This window comes from Pygocentrus nattereri, chromosome 3 (genome assembly GCF_015220715.1).
Source record: "Pygocentrus nattereri isolate fPygNat1 chromosome 3, fPygNat1.pri, whole genome shotgun sequence".
Taxonomy (NCBI): Eukaryota; Metazoa; Chordata; class Actinopteri; order Characiformes; family Serrasalmidae; genus Pygocentrus; species Pygocentrus nattereri.
This window is the reverse complement of record NC_051213.1, coordinates 7,665,671-7,684,201: the sequence shown is the minus strand read 5'-3', so window position 1 is coordinate 7,684,201 and position 18,531 is coordinate 7,665,671. Positions and strand designations below refer to the sequence as shown.

The following is an 18,531-nucleotide window of genomic DNA, read 5'->3' as shown; positions in this document are numbered from 1 at the left end:
AACACCGTCTGTCATCCCACTGAGAAAAACTCGAACACAACCTGATTTGTATAGAAATATTTATTGCAGAGGAGGTATTTTATGTACATGCTATCACAATATAACACCATATAAATCTACCAAATCTCCAGTAAGTGTATGCTATTAGCTTGTCATAGAGCATTTATTATAACAACCACAAATTACAGTGGGTTAAGTACAGTTTTACTCACTATACAACTTGTAACAGTCCATAAAAGACCAAAGGTTATTTATTTCTCTTTTTTTTTTTTTTAAGATCTATCAAGGGCAGTGTAACATCAGTCCTACTAGTTTCATCTTATCATGCAGAAGCCACGAGAGCGATAGTTAAGACATTACAGCGTTAAGTGGTAGTAGTAGTGTTTGCCCAACAGGTGACGATGGTGAGTCACGCACAGAGGGGCCGAGTTAACGTAACCGAACGAAAGAACAGATTTCACTTCGGGGAGGTGGCGCAGAGGACAGAGGACGAAAGAAAAGCAAACATCGTAAACTAAACGTTGCACTAAGACAATGTAAACGAGTGAGGACAGGTCACACGGGTGTAGCGCTCACACCGTACAACACAGGGTCAAACTCAGGAGCTGTGGGTCGGTGGACAGACTCGGGGACGCTAGTTAAGATGCAATTACGAAACGACGACCATTCCCGGAAACATTCTCTACGTGACGATGATGGCAAGATTTCACACGTCCATCTAGCAATACACTAAGAACAGCTATAACCACACTGACAGAGGTTCTGTTCTGCTTATAAACTGGAGCGGTTTACTCGTATATGGGGGGACGAGAGAACGGGGGGCCTTTTTTTTTATTTATTTCTTTTTTTTAAAACTCTTCACATGAGCCAGAAACACAGAACCAATATGGGTGACAGATAATGCCCTAGGTTCATCAATATAGAAGGGATATAAAAGCCATTACGATAAATCTGGGCGGGGTGGGGGGGGCACATCTTTTTATTTCTCAGGCTACACCTCAGCAGCCAATACAGCACTAGCTCGTACACATATACAGGCCGATACTACCTCTCACACGTTTCAGACGTGACCGCTGTGGGTCGCTGGCAGACGTAGTACAGCTCGCGGCAGAGAGTTGGGCGTCAGATGCATCGTATTACCTCTTTTATGGAGTGTTTGAGAAATATAGTGTCTGTAAGTTCTTTTTTCCCCTCTTTGGTACATAAAAGATATATATACACAAGATGGACCAACAGCAAAAATGGAAATTTCCTATTCAATAGACACAATTTGTGACCACATTTAGCGAGCACAGCTATTCGCATTACTCTGGGGACTGGACCATTTCGTCATGACCCCAAAGGTCATCACAAGCACTTCAGGAGTCATCAATACTAGGCGTCCTACTGTGAAACAGTTCATGCCAATTATATAAATTTACATGATTCAGTAACATTGACGAAATGCCCCTATGCTGGAAACAAAGCGGAGCATGTAGCCGAACATTCCAACAGCAATCGTGACCCATGGTGTATATTTTACATGAAAGGTCACTGTAAATGAACAGGCGTATAACGTGCTGTCGAGAGATTTTTCAAGACATCGCTTTAGATTCAGCGGCTGCTGCTGGAGTGAAGCAAAGCATGAGAAATATTAGCCCCGCTTTCGATTATGTGTCTGTAATAACTATGTAATTACACACAAGTAAGTGGAACAACAACGTAACTAGTGCTGATGTGTTCACTGTCACAGATGAGTTAAACCACGTCTGTAAGAATTTCTTAGAATTAGGATCGTCATGCCGATGGACAACATTCGTATAATTTAGTAGATTAACTGGAGCTTTTAATGGGAAATTCTTCAGTTTTACTATATTTACTACATATAAGTTTTCATCTTTTTTTTTTATCCCGGTTCTCGTTACCGCAACGTGTCCACGTATCGCTTTCTCATTACTGACATTCCTTTTTTTTTATTTTTTAATTAGAATAAAATAGTTTGTAATCATTTAAACGGTCGACGTGTTGCTGGAATGAGATCAAACTGGAAAATACTATATTTTTTAAAATACATGTTTAATAATCCGCTTTTAGGCTCCAGCACCCCCCGCGACCATGACGGAGAAGCGGCTTAGAAAATGGATGGATGGATGGATAATCCACTTTACAATAGTTTAAAAATAAGGGAGATAAAGAAAAAAGTTGGGGAAAAAAAAACCATGGAAAGATTTACTTTCAAATCGTGTTGCAGAAATGAGAATTTGGTGGCTTGAGTTGGAAAATGTTACTTAAAATAAATAAATAACATTTAAAAGGACTTTTTAAATGATTCAAACAGGCATCACTGTTTTTAAATCAAAAACAAGAAAACATTAAGTTCTAGATATTTGTTTTTTTTTTTTTAGTCCCTAGTATTTCTCATGCTCATGAGAGCAACACACGCTCATTAACATATTGTGTGTAAATAGTCGAATAACTGCGCCGCTTATTATTAAAAGTGTAACTTTTACATAGTGACTGTGAAATTTGTGTTATTGCAAATAGGATAGGAAAAATAGTTTTTCGCCTGTTAAATATTCACATCAGTAAGATTTGCTTCACCCACCAGCGCTGTGGTGACCCCACCTTAGCTAGATAAAACCAGCTCAGACTGAATGGAATGCAAAATGCAAGAGGAACTCTTCAAATGAAACCCTGGTACAACATGAAGCTGGAGTGCGTTTTTCCTAAGATGACTTTTATTCTAATTTTAGACTGGTTGTTAATTAAATTTGCCGCTGTGGATTCATTCATGACAGAGCACATCAGAACTAAATGATCACACTGGGAAGTCACTTCACTCATGTTCAGCAGGAAAGCCAACGTTGTCATAATAAGAGTCCCACGCATTTCTACTGTTTGGCAAAAAAATATTTGAAACCCTTTGACGCCCTCAGAGAAAAAGGAGTTTAAGAACCCTAGTTTAAGCTAGAAATTTGGTTAAGTTACAATGCTACAGTGCCTACTACTACAGCTAGCTAAGTGCTAGGAAATGTAGCATTTCCTGCGCAGATGTAGTGTAAGTACTGGGAAAAACTGCAGTTCAGCCTGTTATACATGTGTAGTTACATAACAGAGAAACTATGCTCTTGTAACTATGAAGACACATTTTCATAATTACATGAGTCAAAACTGATGATACACATGTATTTACTTAAACTGTGCCACTGTAATCCATCTGTAACAGTGACACATCACCAGTAGTTACATTGCCGTTGCATGTATTGTTAATGTGTAATGACACAGTTATTAGTAACATAATATTGAGCGGGACCAAAATATTAAATAAGCTGCGTTAGCCATGTAATTAGTTAATTTACTGTTATAAACAATAAATACATTTTAAAAAAGGATCACTGATCTTTCTTAAAAATGAATTGTGGGATGCTATATCTTGATATGTCCAGAGCGCAAATGCAGTTAAACATTATCATCAGTTTAAAAATATGTTTAAATCTGATTTCCGCACATCAGCCTGCAGTCATTACAGGTGGGTGAGAACAAGACAGGGCAAATTCTGCGCTTTTCCCAATACAACCCAGGACTGATATTAGACTCTTCAATTAGGCACATTCAGTAATACATACCAGCAAATTCGGAAGCATTGCAAGGGTTTTTAGATGTAGGGGGTTCTTAAAAATGTTAGTCTACATTATACGGCAGATATGCAGTGTGAGAACTATATAAACAAAACAAATAATTAGACTAACATGAATGCAATTACAGCATGTCTTCCATATACATACATACCTCTTTTAGTCATTGAATATGTTAGTTACTAAAGTGCTACAGGCTAATTTCCCCACACAACCACATGAACTGGGCTCACAACAGAACCGTAGGGAGATCCTGTTATGTGTTCGAGTTCTCTTGCGTATAACTCAGATGATACCTCCAAATGTTACCTCAGTCTTTGGCGATTCCTTAATGTCAACCCGACTTTGACTTAAAACACCACAGATCATGCTTATCCTAAAACAGTTCATGCATACTCCATCTGAGTACTGTTAAAATACATAGATGATGTCAAGCCCCCCCTATTTCTGCAAAAACTTGGAATTGTACAATCTCATATGACCGACACAGTCAAGAAGACCATGCTACAGATGCAGCTAGTATGGCGATAGGAAAATTCAAATGGTTAATTAATGGGGATACAAGTGATGAGTATAGGCAGGTTTTTCTACATTGCACATAAAGAGTTGCATAATTGTCAAACTACTGTTTGTATTTAAAGTTTCAACAAGTATTTTGTAAGAATCTGGAATGCTTAATGATTTGTTGCATTTTTTTTGTTGTTTCATTTTCATCTTTTTTTTTTCTCAAAAAGCACAAAGGAAAAAAAAAATATTGGAAAGAAAGGCAGCTTGTGCGACTTGATTTTATTCCCCCAAGTTACCATAAATTATATCTAGAGTTTGTAATCCAGGGTTTTATTAGATGACACAATGCACATACAATGAGAACTACATTTACTGGTCCAGGTAGGTCAAGTGTCATGCCTTTTTTGTTGCCGTTTGGTCATCGAAGTCCCATGGGCAGACATCTGCCATTCCGGCACCGCCAGAAACTCCCCCTTTAGAATTCACACTTTTCTGTTTTGCTATGGAGGAACCAGTACTTCTGTTCACTTCTTTAGTCGGTGCTGCATCCTCAAAATCCCATGGACATACATCAGCTTGCTTGCTTTTCCCTATTGGACTTTTTTGCTTTTCGACCGCACCCACTTCCTGACTACTATCCACATCCCAGGGACAAACCTCAGCCAGTTTAGCTTGACTAAGAGGTCTCTCTGTTGTTTTACCCGAAGTAGGCTTGTCCTTAGACTTTGTTTTGGCTTTTTCATCATCCATACCCTTCGTCTTTTCCTTCTCTTTCTGGAATGTTCTCAGAGATGTAGTACCCTTCTTTGCTCCAGGAATCTCCTTTGTTTTCGAAACCTGAGAGGGGCTGGGCATCTTGTCAGAGGTGGGGCTTATTGTTTCATAATCCCATGGACAGATTTCTTCCTTGGAAGGAAGCTGCAGTGACCCACATGAAGGCTTGGGAGGCTCGGGGAGAGCATCTTTTGCTTTGCCCTCTACAGGGGTGCTTCCCTTGCTTTTCACTTCCGTCAGAGTGGTGCCTGTTTTGCCTTTGACCTCTGCAGACATGCTTTTGGGCCTGTCTTGGTCAGATGAACAGGCAGAGTCTATTGATTTGGCTGGCAACTCCTCAAAGTCCCATGGACAAACCTCCGCTCTTTGAGATTTGGTACTGTCTCCAGATGCCAGTGTTTGGGATTTTGCGGGTTGACTGTTGGAATTCGACTTTGACCCTTCGGTCTGACCCTGCCTTTCATTGTTACCTTCTTCCCAAGGACAGATTTCTGCTCTGTCCACAGGTTTTTGGTTGGGCCGTTGAGGAACCGTGGGTGACTGGTCAGTGCCTTTCTGTTTCTGCTGCTGTTGTTTGGCTGCCTTGGTGCTACTCCCGTGGAATGTTGTGGTCTCATCTGGAGCAATGGATACATGCTTTTGGACCTTGTTCTCTGAGGGAGTGGGTAAATCTTCTACTTCCCAGGGGCATACCTCCGAAAGATCAAAAGTATCCTTGCCCTTAGGGTCACAGCAGATGGAGGGTTGGCTCCCACTAACCTGATGCTTCATTATTCCAGTCTTGGCAGCTGTCTGCTTGTACTCCACAGACTGACTGATGATCATCTTCATATAGCCCTCCTTTTCTTCATTCTCTATGGGGGTTTTAGCCTCTTTATTCTTTTGTTGGACCTTCTTGTTAGGATCTTCTACACTCTGGGTCTTTCCGGTCAGGCCCAGTGTCTTCTCTTTGGCACTGGCAATAACGCTGAGGGACTTCTGTAGCATAGATGTTCGAGGGTGGAGGGGTTTCTTGTCAGCTGTCAAATTATGAGCACTGGCTGACTTGCACACCAAGGGAACTGACTCAGTGGACTCACTGGCAGCATCGATTTTCTCAGATGACTTTTTCTTTACCAGTTTCTTCCCCATCAACGTTTCAAGAAGAGATGCCTCTGTGGTGGACACTTCCATCTTGTCAGTTGCTGAGCTGCTGGAGTCCTCACTCTGGTCTCGCACATGGTCATAGCTGCTGTGAGACTTCTTCAGGGAAAAGACTTTGCTCTTTAGAGACTCTTCCTTGGCAGGCTTTGCTGAATGCGATGGGTCAAAAGGATTCTTCCTCAGGGCACAGATGCTGTTGCGGTTACTACCATGGTCACCCAACTCTTTGTCCTCACGACTATGCTGGCGACCCATGGTTTCTGGGATCTCAGTGATGCGTCTCATGAGGGATCGTCCCAGGCCTTTCTTGGAGCTGCGTTTCTTCTGCAGGTGTGGATTGTTGGCCAACATCTTTTTCCTTTTGTAGATCTCCAACTGGGAATAGAGCTTCTTTAACTCTTCCTGTAAGTAATGACAGAAATAATAATAAAGAAAAGAAAAAAGACATTAATCAGCAACAGATGTCTTAGATCTAAGAGTGTAGAAGGGTCGAAAATGGAGTTACAGAAAAGCAGACATTCTATTGCACAAAAAACATGCAGTATGAGTAATTGCACGCAACTACAGACAGTGCCGCAATGATGACTGAACATTATGACATGCTCTTCAACAGTGACTAAAAACAGGACAGTCTGGGACAGCATCGAATATAGACATTTTGTGCGTTCTCTTGTTAGGTCTGAAACAGCCTCTGAAGAATTTGGATTAATTTAGAATAAACCCATCACTGACTGTTCTCCAAAGCAGAGACTGACCCCAATCTAACCCTCTATCAAATTGTCCTTGCCAACCTTGCCACTAGCAGTGTTCCGAGACTTCTTCAGCTCTAACAAAGAAACAAAAACCTCTGCTCACGTTGGTACGTTTTTCCCAAAGACTGTCGCAAGACCTTACGCCACAGCCATTAATAGAACTGAGCTGGCCCATTTCGTCTGGTGTCTGCAATAAAAAACTGCCATGGCTCAGTATTTTTGTCAATCATAGGAAAAGGAGTTCATGAAAATGTGCATTTACAGGAAATGGGAAAGGCAGAGAGAACGAGCCAAAAGAGAAGAATGGGCATACTGACCCGGATGTCCTCTGGGTCCAGACTATGCTCACTCCATGCAGAGGTGATGCTGCTGTTCAGGTATGACCCAGAACGCCCCATGTCCAACTCATCCTCATATGCCTCAGTCGCAATGTCATCTCTTAGGTGTGTCCCCGCAAACAGGAACTGGAGGACAGACATGACAAAACTATAAACATATATACTTACTATCCATTTTATTAGAAACCCTTACCTTGTATTTCCACTTACAGGCAACTCTACTTACTGGTCACTGTATACAGTAGTGCGCAAATGTCAGAGAACAAGCAAGCAAAGCCTGGTGGACCGTCAAATTGGTCACCATCAGATAGAATGTGTAGCTGTCAAGAAGCCCTAACTGAGAAAAGGAAATTTGCGAATCAAACATAGAAGCTGGTGATGCCTTGAGAACAATACATAGTAATACATTGAGATATCTCTCAATGTGTTTGGGATTATGCAGATCACAAGAAGTATAAACTGCAGCCAACTTTTAAGACTGAACTTTGGAGGTGTGGAAAAAATATTTTCAGTTTTTCATAGAAATCTGCAAGCAAACCTCCTGAAAAATGGAAGCTGTAATAAAGGCAAAGGTTAACCTCTTTATTCTTTTATTGAACCTTGTTGTTGAGATCTTCTGCACTACGTGTTTGGGATTACTCAGATCATGAGAAGCACAAAATGCAACCAACTTTTAAGACTGAACTTTGGAGGTATGGAGAAAATATCTGGAGATTTCTGAAAGCAAATCTCCTGAAGAAGCTGTAATAAAGTCAAAGGTTAGCGTCTTCTTCTTTTCCAGTCAGGTTGGCCACAGTAAATATTTGATGTTTTAATTAGTTGTTCAGGCTTCAGTGTAATTTTCTGTTAAATACAAGTTCTGCTTTTTCCTGAGGCTGAAAAAATGAATAATTTGTGCTTAATTGTTATTTTGACTGGAAATTACATAAATTACTGTAGTACTGTACTGTACTATAGGTGTACAATTACAGAATTTAGCCCATCTGTTGTTTTTGCCAGCCACCCCATACCCCAGCCTCTGAATTGTAGTATGCGTGGTGGTGGTACAAATGCATTGCTGGGGGTTTTACACACGTTACTGTCACTGCTAAGTTGAGACTAATCAACCACCCCACAATATCCATCCAAGAACAGTTCTGTTGTAAGAAACTGACCTTTGATGTAAGGCTAGAAGATGTACTTTATATCAACAGATGAGCCACAGTGCCTAACTGTACACAATCAAGGCAGACCTACAAGGTAGGGATTTCTAATAAAGTGTCTGCTGAGCATATAAATTAGGGTCAAGTGTCTTATTTCTGGGAAAAATGGAAATGTCTGTGAGATATGACTGAAACCATAACCAAGGTAAGATCTCAGGCTAATGAGATACTGTGGAAACTGTCTGAATAAAGGTGAGAGAAGAACATGTGATTTACCTTTGGAATGAGTAAGAGCCCTAGTGTCACCGTCACTGTTAAATGCGTATGAGCGAAGAAGAGCATAAGCATCCAGTCAGGGTGCAACTCCTGGGCGAGAGTGAATCTGGAAATGGATGGACAGAAAAAAATTAAATAAAAACATGTATCTATTCAAAATCTCCTGTGTGGAGACATTCATATGTATAACCAAGAGATCTTCAGTTAGGCTTAAAATTCACATTATTTTAGGTTAAACAATGTGATTTCCAGCTTTATACTGCCTTAGCAAAACACCCTTTGAGCCCCATTCTCATTCAGAGTGCTTGATAGTATTTTTAGCAGGCTTTTAATCTGCATTCAGACCACTCTCGCACTGCGATCTGAATAATGTTATGCAGGGTCATTAATTGTGGCACTCATTCAAAGAAGCCATTGAGTCATAGCTTTTGCGAGCAATGTACCACACTAAAGCTTTGCCATAATTCTTCTATGTGCACCATCGTTTATGTACACTTACTACACAACAACACTGATCAAATGCAACATGGAAGCTCAGTCACTACTATTTTGATGTTTTTTGCATTTTTTAATACAGTATCTGTCATTATTTATTTGCATTTTGGACCATTTTCCAAATAGAAACACTGTCAAACACTGATAAATCTTTACAAAGACTGAGCCTGTGCTCTCAGCAAAAAGGGGTTCTGTACAGTACCAAAAAAGGTTCTACGACTTGGAACTCGTGGGCGGGGGGAGGTGTTGGGGGGGGGGGGGGGGGGTTTGATTCAAAGATGCATTGCGATTTGGATGTATTGCGAGATGCATTGCGATTTGGATGTGGACGATTCTGAATTGATTCACAAATGTCAAAAATCTACTTTCTATATTTTAATTCACAGCATAATATTGATGGAACGCAAAAGGCGGAACTTGGAAGTGTGGAAGTGCAGCACCTGGACAGTCCGTAGCGGCACATAACAAAAAGCGAAAAATCCGACTGGCAACCTCTGCATTGAAAGCCAGGTTAGGTCAGGAGTCACAGCCTAAATGTCAAGACAAGTCATTTTGTCTATTCAACAAAAATCAAACCACCTTGGGAGCCACAACATTTAATGTCTCAGTATGTGCTAATGTCCTAGTATAAGCTAAAAAGTGTACATACAGCTTTAGCTGTAGCTGCTTTCCTCCCCTTTCTGACAAAAAAAACTTTCCTCAAAAGTGGAATAGTTTCTTGTACAATGTCTCTCAACGTTTGACTGTTTTACGAGGCTGAAGTTGCTTCTTATTCTCCAGCTTGCTTCCCGTTCCACCTTAAATTCTGCCTTAGGCACCGGATGTAAATTCGGCACCATTTAAGGTGGACTGAGACAATTTGAAAGAGAAGCTGACTTCATATTTGCAACATGTTAGTGTTTCACAGTCTCTTGTTGCAGACTTTTGGAAATACAGTGTACAAAACACAATGACCTATAAAAATGTGTTGTCAAGTTTCTCTTACAAATGCATATCAGAAAAGACAACAAAGCAACTGGTGTATGTATTTGAGAAATTAAGTCTACCATAGTGGGGTGTCTTACTTGCATGTCTAACTCACCAAGTCACTATTGTCTGTTGTTGGGTCAGGTGTCAGTAACAGTTGATGGGTTTTTTTTTGGGTTTTTTTTACATATTTACAGATGGAGCCTATAAATGATGCATTGGAACAGCTAAAAGATTGTCTATTGTCTTCTACTATTATTCAGCTATTGCTTCACTTCTTTTTTTATTTTTAAATGGCATTTCAATGTGTTAATTCTATTAATATTATTGTTGTTGTTGGTATTCTACCCACCCACACAGAGCAAGGCCAATTATGGTATCTTGGACTCCCAGAAATTGATGGCTGTGGCATCACTGGGGATCAAACTCGTGATCTCCAGACAATGAAACCAATGCTTAGACAGCTGTGAAAAGGCCCAGGCTTAACCTGTCTGTGTAGAACTGGCCCTTACTGCTTCAGGTGTGATTGAGCACCACTGATTATTGCAGCACTGTCAAACCTTAAATGTGACTCAGTAGCCGCCTCCAGCCTCATGCCGTGTTCTGGGTGCAGTAGGAGTGAGTGATGCGGGTGCTGTGGTTAACGGATGAGTAACGGCATTGAGAAGACAGTAAACCTCTCAAGCAGTGCAGACAGTTAGAGAGACAGAAACAGGATACAGCCTGTTTATATTAAGCACCTGTGAATTTATGCACTGTCTGCCGGGGCCTGAGTGTATTTCATTCCTCCTATATGTAACGATATTTATTCCCGCTGTACCGATGCACAGTTGCATTTGTTGGGAGAACACCTGGCATGGGGATAGCAGAGGCTGGAACTATCCTTTACTCTCTCTGTGTTCACTACAGCCTGAAACATTACATTTCTTAAAATGCTCCTACATTTAATAGACATTAGCCTGCATTTCATTTTTCTCTCTACTTTATCTTCTCTACTTTAATTATCTAAAAAGGGAATGCTACTGATTTAAAATACAATCTTCATGATTCAGTTTCTTAGAGAATTCAGAATGGCTTGATGGGAATTGGAAAAACTTTATTCACTTGTTCACAGTGGTGGTGATAGGAACCAGACGTCTGAAGTGTTTAATACCCCTAAAAGATCACGGAGTTATTACATGATATGGTTAAAAGACTTAGTAAGGCATGGGAATGAGATAATTAAGTCATGGCCATGGCATATTAAGGCATGGGAATGGGATCCTAATACGTGGCCACGACTTAGTAAGGCATGGGAATGAGATCCTAATACGTGGCGACGACTTTGTAAGGCATGATCTTGTTCTCATGAGTTAATAAGGCATGGTAACACATTATTTTTATTCATATGTCACCAGCAGGGCTCTCCAAGCTGTCACCTGATGCCTGAGATATTGTTTTATGATAGTTTTGAAATAAGATGTTGGCCTACTTTTTCTCCCAATACAATACATTCATGGCAGAGAAGTACATGCAGGGTGTTGTAAGGCAAAAAAAGTCCAAAAGAAAACTTTTTTTTAATTTCTACTATTTAACTATAATTCTGACAGTAAATAAAATGTCTATTTTTGTATTGTAGCCATTGTGACCCCTGGCTCCTATCACCACCACTGTAGAGAAATCAAAGTTATATAATATATCTATAATAAACTATTTCACATTAAACCTCTCTGGAGGACTTTGCTTACATCTTAACCATGGAAAGATCAGAAACGTTGAAAAATTGGTGGAATTCCCATTTAAACATGATGGAGTCACTTGTTAGCTGCAAGGTCAAAGAGGCCACCCTGGGGCCGTATTACAGAAACATCCTATCTTTCTGTCTTCATGTAAAATCTGACAGGTCAAGATAAGATTTTTCACAAGTTCGTATTACAGAAGCAAATCTTAATTTAGAAATCTTGTCTCATCTTATAGCATCTTTTCTGATCTCAAGTTAGGAAATCTTAACCTACTCGATCAAATTCGGCAATCAAATTTAACGTCTGTTACCTAGCAATCGACAATAAGCACGCAACTGAAACTCGAACATGCAATCAAAATAATCAAGCTAGTTAGCCAAGTGGCTAACATTAGCTACCATTACCAATGTAAAAAAGTCAAACAAAACTAAATTGCGATAAGCTGAAAGTTCAGTGTGTTGTGTCGGTGCTTCTTGCTGTTTATCAGAGTTGCCGCTCCACGGTTTCAGTTTCAGTTTCCCAAACACTTTAGCCAAGGGCACTAACATTATTCCTCCTAATAAACAATTCAACTCTGTCTACTCATTATTCACCACCATCACTGAAATATTTTATCTGAAGTTTTCAACATTAACAGTCGAAGGTATAAGAGGGGCGGTGGAGATCGTGTTTGCAGCATCTGCGCTTTTAAAACACTGTTTGAAAAAAACAAGTCAAAGCACCGTTTTCAGTGTAGATGAATGTGACGTCATTATGCCAGTTATAGTGAACTGAGCTGCTGCCACTGCATAAAACAATAGAAACAGATGAATAAACAGAAGTTAAGACTCCTCTGGGGTTTATCTTAAAGTTAGGACAGAATTTAGGAGATTGAGATCCAACACACTTGGCTCTACTTTCTTTAAAAAGATGGGGATTCAAGTGTTTTTAGTAAAGAAAATGGTTCTATATAGAACCATGGACATTCAAAGGACCCATGATTAGGCATGATTAAAGAGTTGAGAGGTTCTTTGGATTGATGGTAAATGTGCCTGAATGTGCTATAGATGGTCCTGAACAGACAAGCTGGACACCATGACAATAGAATAACCCCTTTTGGTGGTATATAGAGCCATCTACCACACATCTCCATTAGTCTGAATAACCATTCCATAATGCACAGAACCCATTAATCATGCAAGGGTTCCTTGACTGTCCATAGCTCTATACAGAACCATTTTCTTTAATAAAGAACCCTTGGAACACCATCTTTATTTAAGAGTGTAACATTGAGATGCACATGAAGGCCTGCATTACCTGGATCGGGTGTGTTAGATTATGGTTGGAGCTAATCTCTGCAGCGGGTAGATCTTCAGGACCAGGACTGATCACCCCTGCTCTAAAGCTTTTCATGCTAAGGCCTATGGATGACCTTGTATCTCCCTCTAACGGCCCTTTACTATGACTACTAGACGAACTTGCCCTATTCAATACAATCTGTGCCGTATAAGCAGAATATTTACTAATACTATCTTTCTATTTCCGTCTTGACTCCAAGGCTGGAACACCTCCATAATATCCAGAATGCCCAGCGGCAAGGCCGCTGTAGTGCATTAATTACATTTAATGATCAAGGGACATGTATGCTCTCAGCTAAATCTATCTCACGCTTTTATTACGGGTTGGAATTTAGGGATAGTTAATTATTGTGGATATAGTGCAGAGCGAAAGCACGGCGCAAGCCAGAGGTTCAGAGAGACACGTGACCAAGCTTTGAAGTGCGCTTCTCTTTATCTTTAGTATGAGTTCAAACTAAGTTCCTGTTTGAGCTCTTGTCTGACTGCAGCATTTCCCTGCAGCCTCCACGGCCCTGCCCCGCTTCGCGGATCCAAACACTCGCCAACGGGAAAAACTGCTGTAATACAAATGCCTCTCTCTACATCACAATATGCTATATTACATTACATTACATTACAGTACATTACATTTAGCAGACGCTTTTATCCAAAGAGACTTACAAATAATGTGGTACATAGAACAAACATAGTCAGGCCTTAGAGGAGGCCAAAGGGTAATAGCGGGGTAGAGAAGGGAAGGAGGGCAAGAAGGAGATGAGGTTGGTAGTGGTTAGATTGCAAGAGGCGATTAGAGTAAGTGCTCCCTGAAGAGCTCTGTCCTCAGGAGTTTCTTAAACATAGCGAGGGACGCCCCTGCTCTGACAGTGGAAGGTAGCTTGTTCCACCATTGGGGAATCAAGTATGAGAACAGTCTCGATTGCTTTGTGTGACTGTTTGGCAAAGCTAAGCGACGTTCACTGGAGGATGGCAGCGGCCGGGCGGTGCTGTAAGCCTTTAGGAGCGAGTGCAGGTAGGATGGAGCCTGCTCTGTTAACACCTTGTAGGCAATCGTAAGAGTTTTAAATTTGATACGAGCAGCAACCGGTAACCAGTGGAGCTCAATGAGCAGTGGGGTGACATGCGCCTGTTTTGGTTGGTTATAGGCAGGAAACATTATGACGTTGGTGCTTGAAAATGATTCAGTGAGGTCCAATAAGCCTAAAACTGTGTGTTTATGGCTAAATATTAAGATTTTCTTTCTTCTCTTCTGCTGCACACCCAACACAAGGTCTGACGTTTTTACAGTGACCATCCCTTTAACATCCCTGTGATTTCATGTAAAAGATTTCATGTGCTTCATCTATGAACTAATAATGGGAAGAATTTAGTTTTAAAACCGCACTGAGATAATATGAAAATAATATGAAAAAACTTCAAAGTGTAATGGCCACTGTAGCGCTGTGTCATACAGAGGAAAAGAGGGTTCTTTAAGGGTTGGTAACAATGTAATATAACCAGCGGTGGACGAAGGACGCAAACCATGTACTCGAGTTAAAGCAGAGACACCCAAGGTAAAATATCACTCCAGTAAAAGTAGAAGTTCCTCCCTTTTTCAATCGTGACAAATAGATTCTTTTTTTAATATTGTAGCTTGTTCAAAAAATGTTTTGCCATTTTAGCTTTAGGTGATGTGTTCTGTAGCATTGATTGCCCATGGTTCCATTTTCGAGTCTTACTGTAGAGGGGGTGTGATATGCATGCGAGCAAAGAGATTGCCCTATTACAGATTATATACGAGTTCTACAAAAGGATTAAAGAAGTTTTTTATGGACTGCATCACTGTTGTCACTATAAAAGCTAAAGAGTTGGATAGAGGGACAGAGAAATGGACAGATGGAAAGATGGAGAGACTGAGACATGGAGTGAAAAGAAAATAGATGGCGAGATGGAGGAATGACAGATGAAGGCTGACAGGAACATGAGGGAGTCCCTGGTGACAGCCCCTCTGTGTCTCACAGACATGTGTTCCCTTTACTATGTGGTGTGTGGACCATCTACAGGTGTCCATATCCAGTCTAGATGGCCTTACAGCACTGCACATAACTACATTATGAATATATATATATATATATATATATATATATATATATATATATATATATATATATACACACACATATATATGTACAGTGTCTTACAAGACTGAGTACTCCCCTTACATTTCTATGTTAATTTCTATTTTGCAAATATTTTATTATATCTTTTCATTGGACAAACAACTCTATAGAAAAGAAACTTGGATATAACTAGTCAGTAGTCAGTGTACAGCTTGTACAGCAGTATAGATTTCACCCATTCTTTCACTAATGTCTGTAGAAGCAGTCTGCAGGTCTAGGTGCTTGGTTTTATACACCTGTGGCCATGGAAGTGATTGGAACACCTGAATTCAATGATTTCGATGGGTGAGCGAATACTTTTGGCAATATAGTGTATTTTCAACATCCATCCATCCATCCAAACTCTTTACAACACTATGATGGCGCCTCCCTTTGCTGTTCTGTTTATGGGGCGTGGACCAGCCACTGGACTGCCAGTGGTTAACAGATGCATCGCTGCTCCTTCACATTAGTTAACATGAGTTTTCAAGGTTGATTCAGTAGCTTTCTTCACCAGCCTGCATTTGAGCTAGTTAGCTTAAATTAAACTTCAGGAGCTTCATTATTCCAAACAGCCATCTTCCTGTATTGACTGCTGCTGTAAGAAAATAAACAATGCAAAATTGCAATTTTCAAGCTGGCAACTCTCTTTTAAATAGAACAGGGAAAACAAGGAGCAACATGGGGAATAATTTGGTGCAATATGCATATTGCTGTACAGCAATCAGATTTCTTCTAATTAAAGCTGAGCCTACACATTACATGGTTTTTAGCCCAATTGTAACCACGGTTCGCCCCTTCCAACACATTTTCACAGATTCATTTTCACAGATGTCTGTTTGTCTATCTATCTATCTGTCTGTCTGTCTGCCCTGTTTGTTTATCTATCTATCTATCTATCTATCTATCTATCTATCTATCTATCTATCTATCTATCTATCTATCTATCTATCTATCTATCTGTCTGCCCTGTTTGTTTATCTATCTATCTATCTATCTATCTATCTATCTATCTATCTATCTATCTATCTATCTATCTATCTATCTATCTATCTATCTGCCTGTTTGTTTATCTATCTGTGTATCTGTTTAACTATTTGTCTGTCTGTCTGTCTGTCTATCTGTTTATCTATCTGTCTGTCTGTCTGTCTGTCTGTTTATCTGTCTATCTATCTATCTATCTATCTATCTATCTATCTATCTATCTATCTATCTATCTATCTATCTGTCTGTCTGTCTATCTGTTTATCTATGTCTGTCTGTCTGTCTGTCTGTCTGTCTGTCTGTCTATCTATCTATCTATCCGTCTGTCTGTCTGTCTATCTGTTTATCTATCTGTCTGTTTGTCTACCTATCTATCTATCTATCTATCTATCTATCTATCTATCTATCTATCTATCTATCTATCTATCCGTCTGTCTGTCTGTCTATCTGTTGATCTATCTGTCCATCTGTCTGTTTATCTATGTCTGTCTGTCTGTCTGTCTGTCTCTCTGTCTGTCTGTCTGTCTATCTGTTTGTCTATCTATCTATCTATCTGTCTGTCTGTCTGTCCAATGTCTTACGCCCAACGTAAGAGATGCATTTGACTGCCAAGTGTAAATGCATGTGATTAAAATAATATTATCCATATATAAGTGAGTCATCGCTGTGTGCGCGATCATGTTTTGTGGACAGAAAAACGTCCTTTCCGTTTCTGCCACATTTGTGTTATTTATTAACGTGGCAGGAATGGAAGAAATTATCAAGTACAGAGTCACATCTGTCGATACTTATTGTAAAACTCATTAATCACGCAGCCAACTACATAATTAATGATGTAGCTATAGAATTTCCTTTTAGACTGTATAGCAATGTAACAGCAGTGATTCTGTGAAGGTTTCCTTTTGAGGGGTTTCATTTTCAGTCAGGCGTCAGAGTGGTGAATATACAAGGCCACGCAGCGCTGTCGTTCAGAATTGCATTTGGACACCCCTTCATTATAGACCATACGAAACCAATCTATTTACCATCACAGACACATAATCTTTCAGAGTGCGCAAGCGGATTTCACCCCACAGGCTCATTTTTCGAAAGCGAAATACGTGAACGGATGAGTCAATCTCCAAGGCTTACAAAAGCCCGCTGAGTGGAACCTTGAAGAGACACTTAGTTCATAATGACAGTTAATTTCTAATAGAAACACAGGCACTGACAGTGTCTGAAAATATGTACGTGGTATCAAAGCATGAATCATCTTCACGTGCCTAATTACAGAGCAATCTGATGGATTTCCAATTATCATGGCACCAACTGGGAGTGTGCTTGCTGGTGTCAGCTGCAACCTGTAATATCTCTCGCTGTGTCTGACTGACAGCATGCGTGCTGAACAGCTTCCACGCCACAAGGATCCAAGACATTTATAGTAAATGCTGCACTGTATGATGTATCTGCATTAAATTCTTCACTGAGCGACTAAATGAGGCAACATGTAAAATGCCCATGTGGTATTTCCATTATATTTATTTAAAAGTGTCTCCGTAATGAAATTGCTGAGATGGAAAGAAAGTTTGTAAAGAAAGAGTGTTTTGATGTGAAATATTTCAGGCAAATTTGGGGGAAAAAAGGTTTATTTTGGGACTATTTTGTCTCACAACACCCTGCAGAGACCATATCATAAATACATTTTAGGCCAAAACCTCCTCAAAGCTAAAGCAAAGCATTGTCTTAGGCATCAGGGAGCATATTTAACACCACTGTGTGGTATAGCTACATATATGGTAACTTTAAGAGGCATTAAACCCTTTGGACGTCTGGTTCCTATCACCAGCACTTAGAAGAATATTGATTTCTCTAGAAGCCAAACCACCACCAAACCACTCTGAATGACTTTTTTCTTAACAGTTTAACTTGAAAAACCGAAAAATTAGAGTGATTCAAAGGGTTGGTTCCCAACGCACACATTCCGACTAGAAAGAGGGATTTTCCTTTAGAATAGTTTCCAGTGGAGGGCTACGCTCTTTAGAACACTAGGCTATACTCTTAAGAAGGTGAAGCAGAGCTTAAAACAGAAGGCAAGATATGTTTGGTGTCTGAAGTTTGCTTCTTTAGCTTTGCACTGCAGTCACGAGGCTAATGAAGCAAAGTAGGCCAAACAGAAGCTTATAGGCTCCTTGTGGCTGCAGTGCAAAACAAAATAAGGAAACTTTATCTTACTTTCGCCAAGCACATCTTGGCTGTTCACATGCATTTAAAGTTAAGGCAAAAATTACATACAAATGTGATTTGGAGCAGTGGTCACCAGCCCACCTCCTGAAGATGTTTTCCTCCTGAGATTGAATCTTTTTCTTCG

General features: G+C 40.1%; 1 protein-coding gene across 3 annotated transcripts in view; it reads right to left on the bottom strand.

Moving 5' to 3' along the window:
* Positions 1-210: 210 nt before the first annotated feature.
* The window catches only part of gpr158a (G protein-coupled receptor 158a), a 155,524-nt gene continuing 137,203 nt past the window's right edge, over positions 211-18,531 (bottom strand). For 2 of the 3 annotated variants that reach the window (XM_037537011.1, XM_017705533.2), the window contains 4 exons: positions 8,547-8,652; positions 7,108-7,254; positions 6,894-6,977; positions 211-6,440 (listed from right to left, as the gene is read on the bottom strand). In XM_037537011.1, the coding sequence (XP_037392908.1) occupies positions 4,515-6,440; positions 6,894-6,977; positions 7,108-7,254; positions 8,547-8,652 (2,263 nt within the window). In that variant the 3' untranslated portion in view covers positions 211-4,514. The remainder of the gene's footprint in view (positions 6,441-6,893; positions 6,978-7,107; positions 7,255-8,546; positions 8,653-18,531) is intronic. The other variant, XM_017705541.2, reaches the window with a different exon arrangement.